This window comes from Hippopotamus amphibius, chromosome 6, assembly GCF_030028045.1.
Source record: "Hippopotamus amphibius kiboko isolate mHipAmp2 chromosome 6, mHipAmp2.hap2, whole genome shotgun sequence".
In the NCBI taxonomy this organism is placed as follows: domain Eukaryota; kingdom Metazoa; phylum Chordata; class Mammalia; order Artiodactyla; family Hippopotamidae; genus Hippopotamus; species Hippopotamus amphibius.
Window position 1 is genome coordinate 2895119 of NC_080191.1, and position 19119 is coordinate 2914237.

Sequence of the window (19119 nt, forward strand, 5' to 3'; positions counted from 1 at the left end):
CACCTCTCATAAGGAAAAAGGAATAAGGCAGCCTCCTGCTTTTTCTTCTGAGACAGTTTGAAGCAGAGCTGACCTGAACGACACAGGTTTGAACTGCACAGATCCACTTATACATGGACTTTTTTCAAAAGCAAACACTACAATACTACCGGGTCCTCTGTTGGCTGAATCCCGCCGTGTAGAACCACGCACACAGAGGAACCGAGGATGTGAACTAAGTGCACACACACGGAGGCCCGGCTGTAAGCTAGACACCGATTTTAGACCACAGGGAGGGCCTGCCCCCTGACCCCTATGTTGTTTAAGGGTCAACTGTTAAAGCTATTCTCATTTAACCCTGAAAAGTCAATGAGGATACCAGGCTGGGAGAGGGTTGGTTCCCGGCCACACCACAGCGACAGGGCTGAAATCAGAGCACAGGACCACCAGCTCCAAAGCCTGTCCTTTGCTCCCTGACTCCGTCCAACCAGAGGTGTTGTGAGAACTGCGGTTTAGAACTGCACCCCTGTCAGCATTCTCCTGTCAGGCCTCAACGTGGGTCTGGCCACGGGTCTGCAGAATTAGACCTCCGGTGCACACGTGGACGTGCGTCCGGGCACGGGGCCTCGGGTCTGCAGTACTGGCCACGGGTCTGCAGAATTAGACCTCCGGTGCCCACGTGGACGTGCGTCTGGGCACTGGGCCTCGCGTCTGCCGTTACTGCACGTCGGGTCTGCGGAGCCAGACTTCTGGTCCGAGCCCTGGACCCCGAGGCACCCGGCTTCGAGGACACTCGTGAGTGTCTGCCTTCGTGAGTCTTCTCATCCAACAAGCAAGCTGTGCGCCCGCCGGGTCCCGACTCGTGGCGGTGGGAGGCGGCGACCCGCGGCTCTCCGCGCCCCTCCCTGTACGCTGCCGCCCCGCGGGCCGGCGGGCAGCGAGCGCACCGCGGACGCCCCACCCCACGCTCCGCCCCCCGCGGCCGCAGGGCCAGCCCTGCCGGGGGGGCGGACCCCGGCGCGCATGCGCGCGTTGCTACGGCAGCCGCAAGGGGCGCGCCGACGCGCCGGAAGCGGGAGACCCGGACTTCCGGTCGGCCCGAAGGGTTCCGGGTTTCGGGTTTCTCGGTGGGCGAGCGGGGCGGTGGGGGGAGTCGCCGCCGCTGCGGCCCAGGAGGAGGGCCATGGAGAAGCTGCGGCGGGTCCTGAGCGGCCAGGACGACGAGGAGCAGGGCCTGACCGCGCAGGTACCGAGCCTGCGCCGGGCCCCCGGGGCGGACGTGTGCTGGGGCGGGGCGCGGGCCGCCTCTACCTGCCCAGGTGATGCGGAAGGGCGCCACCGGCCTCCCGGGAAGAATGTGGGGCGCTTTCCAGGTTTCCACGGAGTCCGCAGAAACTCATTTGGAGACCCCCCCCCCCCCATTCGGCCTTCGACTCGCAGGAACCTACGTAGCTGCCTTTCCCAGAGAGCCCGCCTGCCCCCGCGCTGCTCTGCCCGGCCTCTGCGGGGCTGTGCGCGCCTGGTGCGGACGCTGCGCTGGCGCTGGCAGCGCGGTGGGTGTGTGGGTGCTTGCCCCGCCAGCTGCAGAAGCCGAAATCTGAAGGCTTCGTTGCCTCCGTTAGTCCCTGGAATTAAGTGAGGTGTCGTGAGCGCGTGTGTGTCTTGTGGAGGGAAGGAGACTGAAGGGAGAAAGGAAAAACCACAGGTCCTTGAGACGTGAAACAGTACTGAATTAAAAGTTGCCTGTTGGGCCTCTTTGAGAGATTTTTCAAAAAACAACCCTCGTCTCTGCTTTACCCACGAGACTTGATAAGGGTTACTTCCTCTAGTAAGAGGGTTAAAAATAGTGCAGCAGGAACTGCTTTGCAAGTATCTTTGTTACATGCCTACAGACAGATTCTTGCCTGCCTGTCACAGAAGTGGAACATTTAGAGTGAAACGGTGTTACATAAGGACCTTTCATTTGTCCCTTTTCCTGTCCTTCCTTCCTTCCAAGTGGTCGTAATTGATCAGCACCACTTGTGAACAGGATTCTGGACTAGTCTGTGAGGGTTCAGAGCCTGAAAGCCAGGCATCTGCTCTAACTGAACTCTAACCAGTTTGGCAAGTCTTAATGGTGGTACAGGAACCCATAGACAGTCGTATAAGACGTGTGCGTTGGGCAGCAGTAGCTTTCCCAGCTCCTTTATTGAACCACTGTTTCATGCTTCCCTTATGCTCTAAATCTGTGTTGTACAAACAGTAGCCCTAGCGACATGTGGCTATTTACGTTTAAATTAATTAGAATTACATAAAATTTGAAATTCTTTTCTCAGCCACACGGCATGTTTCAGGTGCTGGGTGGTCACGTAAGTTAGTGGCTGCTGCACAGGCCGGGAGGCTTGGGGCATTCCATTACGGAAAGTCCCGTTAGACTGAGCTGCTCTAAACCTTGGGGACATGAAAGTGATGGGGCCACTTCACTGGAGCCCACTCTCTAGAGGGGAGAACAATAATGTAGAGGAGTCACTGACCAAAGATGGGAGTGATTGACTGGAATGGACAAGCGCTGTGAGTTCAGAGGAGGTGATCATTTATTCATTCAACAGATATTTAGGTACCTACTTGTGTTTGGCTGTGTTCAAGATGCTGGTGTTATAACAGTGACCAAAACAAAGGCCTCCCCCACATGGGGCTTATATTTTAATTGGGGAAAACAGTCAATAAACGAGTAAATATAAAAGTGTGTCAGCCAGTGATAAGTGCCATGGAAGAAGGTAAAGCAGGTGGAGGAGGCTGGGATCGCCTTGCTGTGTTGGATGGTCAGAGAAGGCGTGTCTGTTAGGGTGACGTTACAGCACCGATCTGAAGAGTCACTGGGATATCTGGGCAACTTCTGCAGATACAGATCCTGAGAACAGTGCTTAGCATGTTCAAGGCCAGTGGGGAGGCCAGGATGTCTGCAGCAAAGGGAGAGAGAAGCAGGAAGGTAGGAGGCGGGGCCCCAGATCATGTGGGGTCTTGCAGGACACGGTAAGGGCTTCAGCTTTTACTCTTGAGTGTGCTGAGGAGCCATTGGGCTTGGAGCAGAGCAGGGATGCGGCTGACTTGGATTTTAAAGGATCACCCTGGCTGGTCTTTGGAGCACAGACGGGGGGGCAAGACTGGGAGCCAGAGACTGGGCAGAGGACTTGGGGCGCGGTCCTGGGACGAGATGACTGGCCTGGGTCAGGGAGGTGGGAGTGATGGTGTAAAGTGAGAGCGGCCAGGTTCTGAAAATGGTTTGAGTATAGCGCTGTCGGGATTAGTCATTGGCAGGTTGGATTGTGGGAGTGCTGGAGGAGCCAGGGATGCCTCTGGTGTCGACTAGAGCAGCTGGAGAGATGGAGTTGCCCTTACCTGGGACGTGGAAGGCGCAGGTTGGGGGGCGGAGAGGGCGGGAATCATCTGGATGTTGAGTCTGAGATGCCAGCTGGCATCTGAGCGGAGAGTCTAGAGTTCCTGGGAGGAAGTGTTTGAGATAACCAAGGGATTGTGGGTAAGCAGAGAAGAGATAAGGCCCAGGGTTTGACCTTTGGACCTTTCCAGTGTGAGGAGCTCAGGAGACAGAGGACAGCCAGTGAGGAAGGAGGGAACCTGGAGAGGGCAGGGTCCTGGCGGAGACTAGCTCATCAATTCAAGCAACGAGCGGAAGGGGCGGATTCAGCCCCACGTCACTTCCTGCGATGATTACTGCCCGAGGCTAAAACCAAGGCCGCAGGGCTCCCTTGGGATCCATTTTCCCCGAGGAATGGGCGTTGCTCTGGGGTCTGATGGGGCTGCAAAGGCCTGGAGTCAGGCAGTTTTATGGAGTCTGAGGTTGGGGGAGGAGGGCAAGTGCACGGGTTGAGGAGAATGAGTCAGGAGGAGAGTGTCCCCTGTGGACAGGGGGCTCTCCGGGGGCCTCAGTTGAAGAGCCTCGGGGCTGGGGGTACAGGTGGGTGAAAGAACAGGACCGCCACTCATCCCTGACTGCAGCTCCGCCCGGGGCCTGCTGTGGCTGGCAGCTTCCCCAGCACCTTTTAACCTGGAGCCAGGCCTCTCACCTGGCACTTAGCACAGGCAGCCAGGAGCACCCAGTAGGTTTTTATTGAGGGAATCAGTGAATGACTGAGCAGAGGGTGAAGTCAGGCTTTTGTCTGTTTAAGATGCATGCTCAAAGGTTGATGGAAGGGGTCTCCGCAAGAACATGGCTCACTGTTGGACACAGCTGTGTGTGTGTGTGGGGGGGGGGGAAGCTGGCCGTGTCCGTTCCCTGGGAGGTCAGAGGGCTCGGCCTCTAAAGCAGGGGGCACAGGCTGGCCTTTGCCCCTTGCGGTGGTCCGGGGCCAGGAAAAGAGGGTGATGTTCCCGGGGGGAGCTGGGTGCTTGGCAGAAGCAGGCGGTGCGAGGCGTCCTCACTGGGCTTCTGTTTTCTGTGGGAAATGGAGGAAGCATGTCTGCTGACCTGGGAGGTGCCAGGGCAGAAACTGGACGGTTGAAATGGAGGTGGATTGGAATGGTCAGTGGGTGGTGGAATGGTCAGTGGGTGGTAGAGAAGGCAGGTTGACTTAAACAGCAGTGCACTTGGGATGCCAGTCAGGCAGTACCCAGGGCCCTTTGAAGTTGGTGAGGACCTGGTTAGGATGCCTTGTCCTGCTGCGTGACTCCGCCCAGAGGAAGAGGAAGGAGGGCTTGAGTCCTGCGGGAGTTTTACCAGGTAGATGGAGCAGAAAGGGAACTTTCGCTGTCATATTGAAGTGCGGTATCTGCCATTTCCCTGAGAAGGGAGGGGACAGGGTGTCCCAAGAGGCTGTGAAGAGTGAGGCAGGAGCCCTTGAATCAGTGCTGCAGGGAGGGTGTCGCAGCTGGAGAGCAGTGGCCGGACTTGGAGATGCAGTGATTTCAGGGAGTCGAAGTCCCTGGGTCTCTGAGTGGAGGGAGAGCAGATGCCATTGGAGATGAGAGAGTGAGGGCCGGAAAGCCTGGGCTGTCCCCGTGGATGTAGAAGTCGCCTAGGACCCTGCTAGGATCCGGGGCAGGGCCTGTGGTCAGGGGTCCTGAATGAGAGAGGGTGACAGGGAGAGCAGAGGGGGAGAGCGATGAGGGGCCTCTGGGTAAGGGGAGGGGACCACGCGAGGAGCGGGACCCCTGCGGAGGTGGGGTCCTGACCCCACTGGGGAGGGCTGGGTTCTCCTGCTTAAGTGCTCGTTGTCTGCTCGTCTCTGTCTGACTGACCACCACTGTCTTTGGAGGACCAGCTCTAGGAATTCATTGTACGCGCTGGTTCCCTTTATTCAGGTGGCGGTGGCGCGGGAGCCAGCCTCAGGCCCCCACACTGTCCCCTTTGTGGTGGTGTCCTTCCCCTCCCGGCTTCTCCGTCCCCTAGGGCAGCAGCTCCTGTCTGTGCCTGGGGGTGCGTTCACGCATCTGTAATGTTGCTGGGTGTAGACATTTCCTCCATTGTTTCACCCCCTCCCTTTTTTTTTCAATTAAGTTCTAGTTCCAGGCGAGGTCGATTTATTGCAGCAGGAAGAGGGCACCGGAAAATGGGAAAGTCGCTCCTGGTCTCAAGAGGTTTATTCTTGCCTCCTCTTCCTTTGATAACAACTAAGTGAAATAACTGGTGGCAATTTCAGTGTGCATTTCTTTGCTAAGACTGAATTTACGAGATGAGAGCAGTTGTTGGTTTTGGTGGACTCCTTCCTGACCCTGGTTGGACAAGCACGTGGCACCTAAAAGGCCACGCTAACGCCGCGTGCAGGGTCAGGGCCCCCTCCGCGTCCGGCGCGGACGGCAGTGCCTGGTTTTCCTGCACACTGGGTACTATGTCATTTCCCCGTTGGGAGTTTGGGAATCTGTGATTTGTTTCTGTATCCTGGACAGTCTGCAGGGCTTGCGACCAGCCACTTGCTTGTGGATTGATACTCCAGGTTTACACATGGCAAGAGTCTGTAGTATGTTTCATTTTAAAGATCACCACCTGGCACGGGTGGTAACAAGAGGAGAAATACCTACTGTTATACAGATGACTGTGCTGAAAACCAGGTGGAGCTTAAGAACAATGGGGTGATTGAAACTTGTAAAAGAAAGTAAAATTGGACGCTCCCTCGGCTCTCGCTGAGTCCTCACATCATTGTGTGTTCACACTGACCACTTAGAAATCCTGCTTACTTAGGAGTCCCCACTTCTTGCAGACCAGGAGATCATTTCCTGTGTATTCTTCCTGATCAGAAAAGAATGAAATTTAGGCAAGTTCATTCTTTGTTTAAAATGTAGTGATCAGTTTTAGTATAAAGAGATGATATTGCTGGAAACAAGAATGTCTGTGGATTAAAGCAAATTTTAAAAAAACATTTAAAATGTGTTTAAAGAGGGGTGGGTGTTACATTGGCTGCATCTTTATTCAGTTGTTTTTATCTACTTTTCATGCTACATAAGGATTCACACATTAATCTGTTGAGGTAAGGCATGTAAACAAAGGTCTTTTGAGCTTTTGCATTTAAAACTTTTTGCTTCATTCTTGAAAATACATTATAAGCATGTGGTCTTGTAAGTATATGTTAATACAAGTTAGAAATTTAAATTTTGGAATATAAATCCTTATTGTATATTTTTAGTTTCTTGAAACATCTGTTGTTGATACTGTTTCAGCCTTATTGGGAAAATAAGTTTTTAATAGTGTACTTAGTAATGTAAATGTGTATGTAACCATTTGCAACCATGTAGATGGACCTAGAGAGTATTAAGCTTAATGAAGAGAAAGACAAATACTATATGTTATTACTTGTATGTGGAATCTGAAAAATAAAACAAATGTATATAACAGAACAGAAACAGACTCACAGGTATAGAGAACAGACTAGTGGTTGCCAGTGGGGAGGGAGGCGGGGCGGGCAAGACAGGGGTGGGGGAGTGAGAGACAGACTACTGCCTGTGAAATAAATAAGCAGCTGAGACATAGTGCACAGCACAGGGAGGTATACCTGTTGTTTTGTAATAACTTTAAAGGGAATATAGTTTATAAAAATGTTGAATCACTTTGCTATACACCTGAAACTAATATAATATTATAAGTCAACTGTACTTCAGTGGAAGAACGTGTGCATTTAACCGTGACTGTATGCTGGATTATCGTGTAATACACGTGGAGCACATTTTTCCTGTATAATTTGGTTAGAATTTACTTGACATACAGGCATGTTGTGGCTCTAGAGTTAGTGGTCATTTCAGAGTGGTTTTTAATAATGGTTGAGGAGATGCCAGGGCTTCCCTGAGTTGGTTTTAAATGAGCTTTTTGTAACAGAAATTGTCACATGCACCCCCTGGTAGATACTGCTGGGGGCTCCCCGGGTCCCGGTCACGAGGCGGAGGCACCCCCGCCCTGCCGCTCCCAGAGCTCCCTTGTGCTCACCTGGAGGTCCTGCAGCACCCCCAGCTGCAGCCAGTGACCAGCGGGTGGGAGGTGGGTTCCAGAAGTGGGCCCCGCCTCAGGGCAGGACGGACAGCAAGGCACGGTTTTCCCTGAGCTCCAGCTCACCCTCGGCCTGGCCCAGCCCCTCCCCTTCTCTGTCCAGCCTCCCTGCCTTCCCTCAGGGTTTCCTCTGGGAGCGGTTGCTGCAGGACAGTCCCATGTCAGGCTCTGCGGGTCGGGACTTTGTCCAGACGCCCTCAGACACAGAGACGTGGGGAGATGGTTGTGTGACTCCACGTCAACACCTGTCACCACTCGCCCATCTTGTTTCATCTTTCCTGTCGTTTAATCATGGCGTATTTTATAACGTATCTCATAGCTGATGTCATTGCATCCCTGTCAGGTAAGAGCTTCCTAAAATGTGTAACACAGTGCTGTCCTCCCACCTGGCAAAGTTACAGAGACTCCTCGAGCCCGTCTGGGTCCCAGACCTGTTTATATTCCCCTTCCCAGCCGTGGAATCGTAACGTTCTTAAACAACACTACAGTGTGCAACGGCAAACGGTCCGTGTTCAGATGAAGCTTTGCATTGGTGTCGTGTGAGGCGTCCCGTTGGCGGGTGGTGGTCTGAAGATGCGCTCTCCTGCCCTGTCCCCCAAGGTCCTGGACGCCACCTCCCTCAGCTTCAACACCCGGCTGAAGTGGTTCGCCCTCTGCTTCGTCTGCGGCATCTTCTTCTCCATCCTTGTGAGTGGGGGCTTCGGTCGCCTCACAGCTGCCGCGTCGCTGGGGCCGGGCCTTCCGTCAGGACCAGCAGGCAGTCCACTTTACCTGGGCTGTTTGGACGCGACCCGAAGTAGGGGGTAGAGATCAATACAGAGATGCAGAGATGAATGTTTGGGGGGGGGGGGGGGGGGCGGAGCTTATGGGTTGTTAATTTTATTTAAGAAAAACCAGTGTGTGTCAGGAGAGTTGCAGTCAGTGATTTAGATGTGTTTATTACCTTTTTAAACTTTTTATGAGAAGAATACTTAAGTAGAGCGAGCTTTACTCAGATATATAAAGAAGGTTATGTAGTGGCTCATATATGCAAATAGGCAGAAGAGTCAAATTAGCAAATAAGATCGAAAATTACTTTTTAAAAAACTATAATTAGAGACTATATAGGAACACATTTAAGCTTTCTATTGTTCTGTATATTCTGTTACTGTTACAGTAGCACATTTACATTGTCGTCTGTTACAGTGCTAAGGTTATTTGTAAATGACTGTGATATCCTGACTCAGGGAACTGGATTGCTGTGGCTCCCTGGTGGCATAAAGCTTTTCGCAGTGTTTTACACCCTTGGAAACATTGCTGCCTTGGCCAGGTAAGTACAGAAGTTTGGCTCCTCAAAGTATTTCATTTACTGTCAGCATCAGCATTTTCTTTTCTAGCAGGATATGTTTCTGTAGGCCTGTACACACCGTGAATCAGGAATTCACATTCGTTTAGCCTGCACTTAGACCCCTGCTCCGTGCCCGCTGCCGTCACAGACAGTGTGCACGTGGGGAGAGCCAGCATTTGGAGGTGCTTCCGCGTGCGGGGCACTGCCCTGGCTGTGTGTATCTGTCACCCCATTTGTGAGGTGGGCACTGTGATCACCCGTCCTGCAGCGGGGTGATAGCGCAGAGAGGGGGGTCCCTCCCCCGGGGGCCGGGGGGTGCCTGGCGAGGTGGGGTCGGTTCTCGCCCAGCAGTCCTCCGGAGTCCCGGCTTGTAGCTGCCTCAGCGAGGGGGCTGTCACATGGCCCGCCGACCAGGGGACGCAGTGGGGGTGGCGGTGCAGTGCCCAGGAGTCGGGCAGGGCCACGCAGTGGCAGCGGCTCCCAGGGCTGCGCACCGGGCGTCCGGGGAGTCCTCTCTCGGGGCCTTGGGTGCGTCTCTGGGGGTGTCGATGTCCGTTGGAGTCGTTGTCACATTCCTGAGCTCTCAGCTTTCAGAGGCGAGCTCCTGCCTCCTCAGGGATGTTCTGGGGTGGAGTGTGGTCCAGTGGACGGGCGTGAGCCATAGCCACGCGCGGTCAGCTCTTCTGGCCTTGGCCCCGTGCTGCCTGCCCTCAGATCACGGTCTGGAGAGGCCTGGGGCAGCAGTTTCACGCTGTTTTGCTGTTAGAAGCTTTATACGGACAGTGCTCGTGGAGCTTGTTTTCACTGTTCTGACGGGTCGTGGCAGAGAGACCGGAAAGTCGGGACCGAATGGGCCGAGACTGCCCTGAGGGCCGAGACTGCCCTGAGGGCCCAGGCTGGCCGCAGCCGCCACGCGCACCTGGAGCTGGGAAAGGATGCTGTGGGTGCTGTGTGAGAGGCCCTCCCTGGTCCTAGAAAACAAAAGGATGAACATTTCCTTCTCATATTAAGGAAAAATAAAAAAGATATAGTGAGATTTTTTAATTAAACTAAGACAGGATTTCTTTTCTGAAAAGCACTTATTTTTATGTAGCCGGACAACTTGATAGATCCACCTCTCATTTCTCTTGTTTTAAATAGTACGTGCTTTTTAATGGGACCCGTGAAACAGCTGAAGAAAATGTTTGAAACAACGAGATTGCTGGCAACAGTCGTTATGCTTGTAAGTAAACGGCGACAATTTAAAACCTTTTCTTGGAGCTTTTGTTTGCGCCACTTTGTGAATTATTCCCCACTCTGTGTACGGAGCTGCTCACGGTATGTTTCTCCGGTTGAATGTAACTCACATTCTTCAGCCTGTGTACTTAAAGAGTGTGGATCGTGTCGTATTGGCTAAAATGATTGGCTGGGCGAATCCTGGTTTCTGTTTCATCTTCTAACAGTGTGGCTCTGTGTATTTCAAGTGAAAATTAGAGCTGCGTGTTTCATTTTTAAGCCCCGTAGAGCATTTCTTAACGGACCCCTTTATGCACCTTTTGGAGGGTGGGGCTGGAGGACAGGTCACTCCTGGGTCCATATGAGTCTTCTCAGGGAGAGTTGGTTTAATTTAAGTATCCTGCCACCTGGCTTTTGTCGCTTCCCTGTTTGACTGTTGCACAAGTACCTAGGTCTCTGTCTCCACACCTGTCACCACTGCTTTCACCTGCCTCTCCTTTTCACTTCCCTGCCTCCTTTGGGGGACAGGGGTTGGAATGACAGCGCGGTCTTTCTGCACGGAATCGTTATAATAGGCTCCTTACATAAAGCTGAGTAAGATAGGACTCACTGTACGTTAACAGTTGTGCTGTGTTGGCAGTTTGAGTTACTAAACATTAACATAAACATTCATAAATCCCTAAGAACGGCTGCTGTCTCTTGCTTTCTTTAAAGCGTCTCTCTGTTGGCTTAGTCAGCAATGGTTTCCTAGGTGCTTTCAGTTTGCCAAGGAATATTGCAGTCATAGACTTTAAAATAATACTCAGGGAACATGTAAGTACAGCTAGAGGATAGACTGTCTCATTACTTTTGTTCTGTAGTATGCTATCATGCAGATGAATGCAAAATAGTGTGTGCATTTTTGTTAAGCTGTTGAAGAGACTTAAAGTGACGATTTCTTTTAAATTTCTTTCCTGTAGCTGTGTTTCGTCCTTACCCTGTGCGCTGCTCTTTGGGTAAGTTATCTCAGCCATATCTGTTTTCTACTAGCTGTGTGACCCCTCACCAGGTAACATGTCATCACGCCATCATCTTCAGGGAGCTCAAGTCTGGTTTCTTTAAGCCAAAGACTGCGTGTCCCTGAAGTCCAGTTAGTGGCTGGACTTGCCGTGGGTCCTGCCCCTAAACAGGCAGAGGGGAGGCCTTGCTTGCTCCCAGGGCAGTCTGGCCCCTCTGTCGGGCCCGGGGCCACAAGAGGCCCTGGCTGAGGGTCTGAGCTCTGCTGTGCTGTGGCTCTGGGGCAGGGCTGCTTCCTGAGCATCAGGGTGTCCAGACAGTGAGGACAAAGGGCCAGAAAACAAACCAAAACCACTTACCACAGGGGGACAGAGGGCGTCCGTACTCTTGCCCTCTCACGGCTGCAGCCCGCGGCTCCCCGCCAGCCTCCAGGGGCGCTTCTTTACTGCCGTGCAGTTCACTTGTTGATGCTCCTGATTCTTCACCGCAGAGGTACTGGGGGTCCCTCACCTGCCTCCAGAGGGCCCGCGTGGCTCTGGAGCTCCAGGAACACCACAGAGGCCGCAGACGACAGGGCGGCGTGTTGCACACTTGGAAACGTCCCTTAAAAAATGTTCCGGTTTCAGATTTGATGATTGAAGGATTAAGTTATGCAAGAATGCGCTTATACCTCATTTCCCAGTGGTCACTTAAAAGGATTTTCGTAACAGTTTTTGCATATCCCTATGGAAAATTGATTTCTGGTTTGGAATGGTCCAGCAATCTGTTTATAAGCAGTAGATTAAAAAAAGAGTGAAAAAGTAAATATATAAAAATTAAAAACAAAGATGGACAAGAAATTCTAAAAATAGATCATTTTAAAACAACCATGGAAACTGTTTACTTTCCATTATTCCAGAAAACCACAATAAAATACAGTTCGACTTCAAAAAATAACTCAAGGAAAGGAACAGTGCGCATGAATAAGATAAACGTAAATTCCACAAAGGACACAGATCTCATCACCAAGTGGGGTTTCAGCGTCAATCTTAGAAAGGTTAACCTTGACTTAAAAGACCCAACATTAAAGAGATTTAATATTTTTGGCCTATGCACAGTTATTTCATTAACATTTAATGCCATATATTTGGCAGCATTTGAATAAATGGAATCAGGATCTAGAAAGAAAATACAATTTATGGTTATTTAATTTTTGGGTCTACTGAATCTTAAATTTGTTATACTGAGATTTAATGAAGTAAGTGGAGCTCTCGTTTATATTTTTGAAGGAAAGGAACTGAACTTGCTTGTGAAAAATATTTTAAAACAAACTTTAACTGGTTACTTCTTTGTCTTTGCTGTTGTCAGTGGCATAAGAAGGCGCTGGCCGTGCTATTCTGCATATTGCAGTTCTTGTCAATGACCTGGTAAGCCTTAGACTCATTACTCCAGATTTCCTAAACAGTGCCGAGCGTTTTGTTCTGAGCACGTAAGCCTAGGCCGTCACTGGCATCTTACCTGGTGAGGTCGGCCTGTGCCTGGGGGGGAGTGGCCTCCTGAGAGGTCAGGTGCCTGAGGTGGCGAGGGGGGGCCCTGAACGTGGGGGTGGGGGCAGTAGAGGCAAGGTGGGGGCTGTGCCTACACAGGCACACAGTGCTGCGTTCACGTCTTTTCTAACGTGAAGGAGAAACGGTGAGATGTGCAGGCCGAGTCCCAGGCTGGGCCCAAGGCTGGTGGGGAGCCTGGCGGGGAGCCGCTCCCTTTGCCCGTTTCTGAGCTCCTGCAGAGGGAGCCGGTTCTGGTGCTGACTCGGCCCTGCTGAGCCCTCAGTGAATAGACGCTGCTGCTCTGCCTTTCCCTCTCCCTGTGCTCGCCTCCTCGCTTCAGTCGTGCCCGTCCTTCCCGGTGGGCTCCCCGGTCATGAAGCTGTGTTCGTGTAGGTCTTGGGCTGCCTCCAGCCCGTGGCGTTGAGGGCCCAGTGAGTATGTGAGTGAATCACATGTGCCCTCCTTGCACGCTTCTGTGTTAGACCAGAAAGGTGTTTTTCACGTTACAAAATATTTTTAAGAGTGTGTTTCCTTTTTCTTTAGAGCTCAGTCTTGTTTGTTTCCTTGCACTAGTCAGTAAACCCCTTCCTGACTTTGTTGTTTAAATCTCTCCTTTTTGATGTTACCCAATCTGAGATCAGTCTTTGTTTTGGTGCTGTTTCTACCTTTTCACGGATAGAGTATCCACAGATGTTAAATGTGGTTCTCCACGTGTTACAAAAGAAACTTATGATGCTGTTTTTGTCAGTGAAATGTGGAAAAATTGAAATCTTTGTTATTTTCTATTAATATGTTGCTTTTTATTGCTAATAAAATCCAGTTTTATCCATAAAGAAGAGTGCAGTTTATTTTCAGTTATTTCATAGCTTTTATTTTTAAAAAATAACTCAAAAGGGGTAACTGTATTATAACAAGCTCAAACTTTAGCAGGCATCAGAATCACTTAGAGTTTGTTAAAACACAGATTACTTATTGAAACGCAGTTTCTCATTCCAGAGGTGTGGGGTGGGCCCCACTAATTTGCATTTTTAACAGGTTCCCAGGTGAAGCTGTATGCTGCCAGGGGTCATACTTTGAGAATCACTATGCAGTATTCTACTGCTTCATTTTTTATGCTGTTAGAATATGGCCATTTGGCATAAAGAAAAATGTCATTTAGATTGTTTCAACATTCTTGGATTTTTCTTGCAGGTATAGTCTGTCGTATATCCCGTATGCAAGGTGAGCTTGTTTGAATTCCATCTTGTTATTTCTGCTCCTCTAATTCTCTTTACACAGATACATGAATTTTAGTAATTTTCATATTAAAATGTGATTTAAAAGGCTGTTTTTTATTGACTTTGAAGTTTTATTTTCAAGTGAGTGGAATACAAGCTTGCCATATAAAGTAAACACATGTTGAACATATGACGGGGAGGCTGGAAACTTACTTCTGATTCTCCCCTGAACATTTGCAGTTGGAATTTCAACAAGAGATTCTAGATCCTTCCATGACTGCAAATATTCAGTAAATAGGATGTGGAGACTTCAGCAGAAACAAATTCTACCTTTAAAAAAAAGGAAGTTAGTGAAAAATGCCTCTGATACAGAAATGTTTGTTTTAAGCCAGTAGAAACATATCGTATGTGTCAAGAGCTAACTGCCGTTTTCTTGTATTTTTGTTGGAGAAATGTACGAATTTAATTGTGGAAGGAAAAACAAAACTAATTGCAGTCTTAAATGTGACAGATTGAGAAGAATATTCTGTTGAGGCACAGCTTTTTTGTGAAATTTGGGAACATAGATTGTATATGAAGAACAGCAAAATTGTATGCCTAATATGACTAGTGAAGGAAATAGATAGAAATTCTGTTTTTGTTCCGTTTCAAATGGGTGATTCTTTTTGACGAACACTTAAAAGGAGAAAAAGCAAACCAGGGTCCACTGGAGGTGAGCAGGCTGAGAACAGGAGCACGGAGGTGACGTGCCATCCTCAGGACTTTAGCTGGGTGGGCGCCTCCTGTTTCTCAGCAAGGGGAGAAAGCGCCCCAGAAACGACATCCCCTCCTGTGCAGCTGGAGCTTGCAGCCAGGGCCGGGCATCCGGGCAGGGGTCGCCCTCCCCGGAGCAGCGTACAGGATCTGTCCCTGCGTCTTCTCTGTCGGTGCTCGGGGCTCGCCTTTAGCAGTCGTGTAGATATAATAACAGTTCAGACTAACTGTTGTGAAGAGCAGTGTGAAAGGCGAATGAGGTTTATCACATGAATTGTTTTTGGAATTCTTAGGGGCACAGTTACAAGCATTCTGCTTTTTAAAATCCAGTTCATTATTTCTTTTTAAGAAGTAGTTCTTTTGTTGTTGGTATTTAAATTTGTTTCTTCATAATAAGATTAGCATATGTGCTGTTTAAGATTTCTAAATAAATACCATTTTAACAACTAATAAACTATTTCCATGTCTTAGTTCTTGATATCAAGTGGTATTCCAGAGTTTTAGTTAACCAGGAACTGTACTGGGGGTTCCTCTGAGCTCTGATGGAGGAAGGTGCCTGTGCATTTGCCTCTCAGGAGGAATCTTTTCGCAGCTTCACTCTGGAGGCAGGTGATTACATTGTTTTTCCTTTTGTTTTTCCCACCAGGGATGCAGTAATTAAGTGCTGTTCTTCTCTCCTGAGTTAAAAATCAGAAACTCTTTGAAAAGACCGTTTGAAAGTGGGATGTTCTGTTTTTGGTGAAGTATGCTTTTCCTGATATAGTAATCACTCCAAAAAACAACTGCACCGACCATGTAAGACCGTTTTGTATACTGATGAAAACTACACGCTGATTAAACTGTTACATGCTTGTGACGTTAATTGATTGTGTCATTAATATGCTCTTCCAGAGATAAGGAGGTTTTAATCATTGCCAGTTGTAAATGATTTTTAGCCAGTTTTTTAATCTTTTCTAAATAGCATTTGAAATGTGAATATTTAAAGATAAACCTGTGCTGCAAGAGATATTCAGCTTTTTTGGCGGTTTTTAAATGTCTGCATTTTTAAAATATCTTTTTAAGATAAAAACTTTAAGCTAAAACTTGCTTATTATATATAATAAAAATAATATATAAATCTTTATAATTTTGAAATAAACCCACACTTGGAAAAACAACATTTTCTTTGATCAAATTTATGTTTTAAGTGGTGGTATGTTGATTCAGTTGAGTAAAATTTAGTGTGGGCACTTATGCAGTCTTCCTGCAGAAGAACGAGTAAGATACAATCTCTGTCCTAGTAATGGGTCTGAGCACAAGTTTGGGAAAGGTGAGAGGACCGAGTAACCGTGAAAGCGTGTGTTTACACGTGTGCTGTTCGGATGCGAGCCTGAAAACAGAGCCGGCCGGGACGCCCGAGGAGGAGGCGGCAGGTGGGGGCCCGAGGAAAGGGGCCAGGAGAGCTGGGGTCGGGGGTTGGGGGTCTTGGGGGTCAGGTGGGGAGGCCCCCCGGCCCTGCCCCAGCACTGGGGAAGCAGCTCTCAGCCAGGCTTGGAGGGTGGAGCCGGGCCCGCCGAGGAGGGAGTGCCTGTGTGGGGTGGGGGAGGCTGGAGCCTGGAGGAGAAGCTGGGGCGCCCCCTCCTCCCCTCAGCTCTCCCAGACACCCCCCCACCCCGGCCCATCGTGACCCAGCATATCTGCAGGGAAAGGGCCCGGGTGCCGGCACCTCGCCTCGCTGGGCAGAGGGAGGGCGGCCTGCTCGGCCTTGGCAACGGGCTCCCGGAGGGTGCGGGCGAAGGACTCCCTGAGTTGCTGGGGGTCTGCTGGGAGCCGGCATGAGGCTGGGCTGGTGAGCAGAGAGCGGCGCACCCGGTCCTGTACGGGGTCCTTGTCTCCCGTCGAGGCCGCGGTTGGAGCCCCGCGTTAGAGCCGCGTGTCCCCAGCACCGACCGGAAGCCCGTGGCTGCTGGTGCAGACGACCCCAGGACAGGGTACAGAGCCGCTTGGGGCGGAGGTGCGCAGCGGGGAGGGGCACAGCCTCGGGGTGGGCGTGTCACTGGGTCCACTGAGATGGCGCGGGAGGCAGGGACAGGCCCCTGAGGCAGCCGGGCTGCGGCCCCTCGGAGCCCTCTGGCTTCACAGGGACCCTCTGTGCAGCCAGGCGGCGGCAGCGCAGACGCTCCCAGAGTTGGTCCCGTAGCTGCGCCGTGTCCACCCCTGCGGGGGAGCGGGGCGTCGCAGTGGGCTTCAGAGCCTGTCGGCCTGAGCGGGACCCGTGCGAGAGTCCCCGGCAGGAAGGGGCGGCCTGCGAGGTCTGCCCACGCCGGCCGCTGCCCTGGGTGTAAAAGTGACAGGCCAGTCTCTTGCTGACCGCGGAGAGGATCCCTCGTTGGGCTGTTCCCTGCACTTCCTCAGCGTGGGGGTCCCCTTGGGGACGTGGCCTGTCATGGGCAGAGGTCCAAATCCTCAGCAGGATCGTCCCCATGTGTCCCCACCCTGCTGTTCCTGGGTCCCCGCTGGTCCTGCCACTGGCCGGCAGCACGCACGGAGGGCACAGTGGCCCCGAGAGGAGGCCGTGCCAAGGTCCCCAGGCGCGTCCCTGGGAAGGCTCGCCACCTCCCTCCCGCCCCCCCCCACCGTACACAGACCTGAGTGTATCTGCGTCCCATTGCTTTTGCCAGCTCCTCAAAGGGATTCCCCCCAAAAGTTAAACTCTAGCTTAAACCCTGAGGGCCTCTCCAGTTGAGGCCGTGGCAGCTGTCCGGTGGGGGGGCCGGGAGGGGGAGTGGGGCTCAGTGATCTCCACTGAGACTGCGCGCGGCTTGGCCACCCGTTGGAGGACAGCGTATCTCGGGCACGGGGTGGCTCCCCACGTCTGGCTGTGTGAGCTCGGGCGAGGTGCTCACCTCTGCCAGCTTCCATCTCCTCATCACGAGAAGACGTGCAGGAACGCGGTCCTGCTGGGGGTGGCGCAGGGGGAGGAGAAAGCAGGAGTGGTGCCGGCAGCGGCACTCAGCAGTCAGGCCGTTAAAAAGGCCGTGGGGATGCCCTGGAAAGGCTGCTCTGCGCTCACCTCTGTGAGGCTTTGGGACACGCTGCCGGGTGCCCGAGTGGTCCCGGAGCGGCCCACAGGCCCGAGCGCATCAGGATCGCGGTGCAGGGGCTTCGGCAGGAAGCGGTGCCGAGGGTGTCCTGCTGGTGACGGCAGTGATGGCAAGGCTTTGGGGCGGGCTCTCAGGTCCTGGGGCGTCAGGAACTGGGCTGGGAGGCGATGGGCCCTCTACGTGGCGGCGTGCACACAGGACCTGTGGGGTAGCAGGGCGAAGAAACGGTTGCTCCTCCTGTCTGCAGACCCTTCATCTTCTCTAACCCCAGACGCGTGTGACCCAGGAAGACGGGGACTTCGCTCTGTTCTCTTTCAGTGTTAGTTAAGCCATCCCTTGAGGTATAAACTAGCCGAGAAAACGTTTGCGAGGTCATTTAAAATCACGGTCTGCTGCTACAAAGCCGCTTTAAGGCTGTCGTTGCATCTGCAGAGCTGGACTGAGGGTACAGGGCACGCGCAGGGGTTGCTGCCCACGTGGGACTGTCCGTGTGAAAGTGCCTTCCTCAGTGCCACTCTCACCATCCTTACTGTAAGCATGTTTCTTTCAAGTGAACTAGTTAAGCAACAACTTACAAGGAGACGCTTTCCTGGGGGTGCCACCTGCCTCTCGTGGAGACTGTCTTAGTGCTTGTGTTTAATGTGTCACGGGATGCGCGGAGGTGGCCAGGGGTGCAGTCGATACCGAACGGTTCCGCCCTGAGAAAGCACCCTCACCTGCAGGGTGATGTGGGCGGCGAGGCGCCAGCGGTGCGCGCCTGCCCAGGTAACGCAGCGGCATCTCCACAGGGCCGCTCGGACCACTTGGGCTTCTGTCCTGCCCGCCCCCCCGCCAGGACTGGACACGCCCGACTCCGTGTCTCCAGGTTAGTTTCCCAGAAGCGTCCTGTGGTCTGGGGTTTCTGAGTAAGCATTTATCAGCACACCCGTCCGAGCATAGGGTGAGACTTACAGCTGCTGCTTCTCCCTGCCCTGTGGGAAGACTCTCAGTACATCTCGTGTATCTAAAAACCGGAGCTTTGCAAGAAAAAGGAGTAATATACACTTATGGTGTATCAGTTTTGTTTTGTTTTGTTTTGTTTTGTTTTGTTTTCACGAATGAGGCAATTTATTAACCCAGCATCATTTGTTGTAAAGCTTCTTGCTGGCAGCTGCCACCTGTCCAGTGGTTCTGTCCAGATCTCTCTGTCCCTGAGGTGTCCGTTTGCGGCTCCCATCTCGGTCCTTTTCCACCATTTTCAGCCCCTCCAGGGCTTGGAGGACCGGACGGGCCGCGCTCTTGGAGCCTCTGCTGCAGTGTCTGGGCGGGACACCACTTCTCTGACGCCCCCCTCCCCCCACGGATCTTGGCCACGGAGGCACAGGGGCCGTGCTGTGGAAGCAGCTCGCGTGCAGGACCTGTTCTCATCTTAGGGGCGAACTCTTTATGCCTGGCCAGCTTGACAGCGTCCACCCATTCAGGGACGTTCCGCTCCCTGGACGTTTTTGAGGAAGGCTGCCCGCGCTCTAATGAGCGCCTGCCGGTGCACGTCTTTCACCGTAACGCCAGGCAT

At 52.0% G+C, this 19119-nt stretch overlaps 1 protein-coding gene and 1 pseudogene across 3 annotated transcripts; one reads left to right on the forward strand and one right to left on the reverse strand.

Annotated features, from left to right (window-relative positions):
* Positions 1 to 1051: 1051 nt before the first annotated feature.
* SFT2D1 (SFT2 domain containing 1) lies at positions 1052 to 15641 on the forward strand. 3 transcript variants are annotated; one of them, XM_057739545.1, is made up of 8 exons: positions 1052 to 1225; positions 8051 to 8137; positions 8677 to 8759; positions 9918 to 9999; positions 10952 to 10987; positions 12336 to 12394; positions 13706 to 13735; positions 15131 to 15641. In XM_057739545.1, exons 1-8 carry the CDS (start codon positions 1163 to 1165, stop codon positions 15168 to 15170), a joined length of 480 nt encoding a protein of 159 aa, XP_057595528.1. In that variant the 5' UTR covers positions 1052 to 1162; the 3' UTR covers positions 15171 to 15641. The 3 variants fall into 3 exon arrangements, with proteins under 3 accessions (XP_057595528.1, XP_057595526.1, XP_057595525.1); XM_057739542.1 differs by lacking the exon at positions 1052 to 1225 and adding an exon at positions 1287 to 1532; XM_057739543.1 differs by lacking the exons at positions 1052 to 1225; positions 10952 to 10987; positions 12336 to 12394; positions 13706 to 13735; positions 15131 to 15641 and adding an exon at positions 1236 to 1532 and having other exon boundaries at positions 8051 to 8246; positions 9918 to 9974.
* Positions 15642 to 18677: 3036 nt separating this feature from the next.
* On the reverse strand, positions 18678 to 19119 carry LOC130856004 (40S ribosomal protein S19-like; annotated as a pseudogene).

Excerpts from the sequence above, each read along its gene's own strand:
- SFT2D1 (XM_057739542.1), top strand. The coding sequence starts at position 1,302 with ATGCGGAAGGGCGCCACCGGCCTCCCGGGAAGAATGTGGGGCGCTTTC. Across the intron at positions 8,760-9,917 it reads AACATTGCTGCCTTGGCCAG|TACGTGCTTTTTAATGGGAC; the intron begins GTAAGTACAGAA and ends TGTTTTAAATAG. Across the intron at positions 10,000-10,951 it reads TGGCAACAGTCGTTATGCTT|CTGTGTTTCGTCCTTACCCT; the intron begins GTAAGTAAACGG and ends TCTTTCCTGTAG.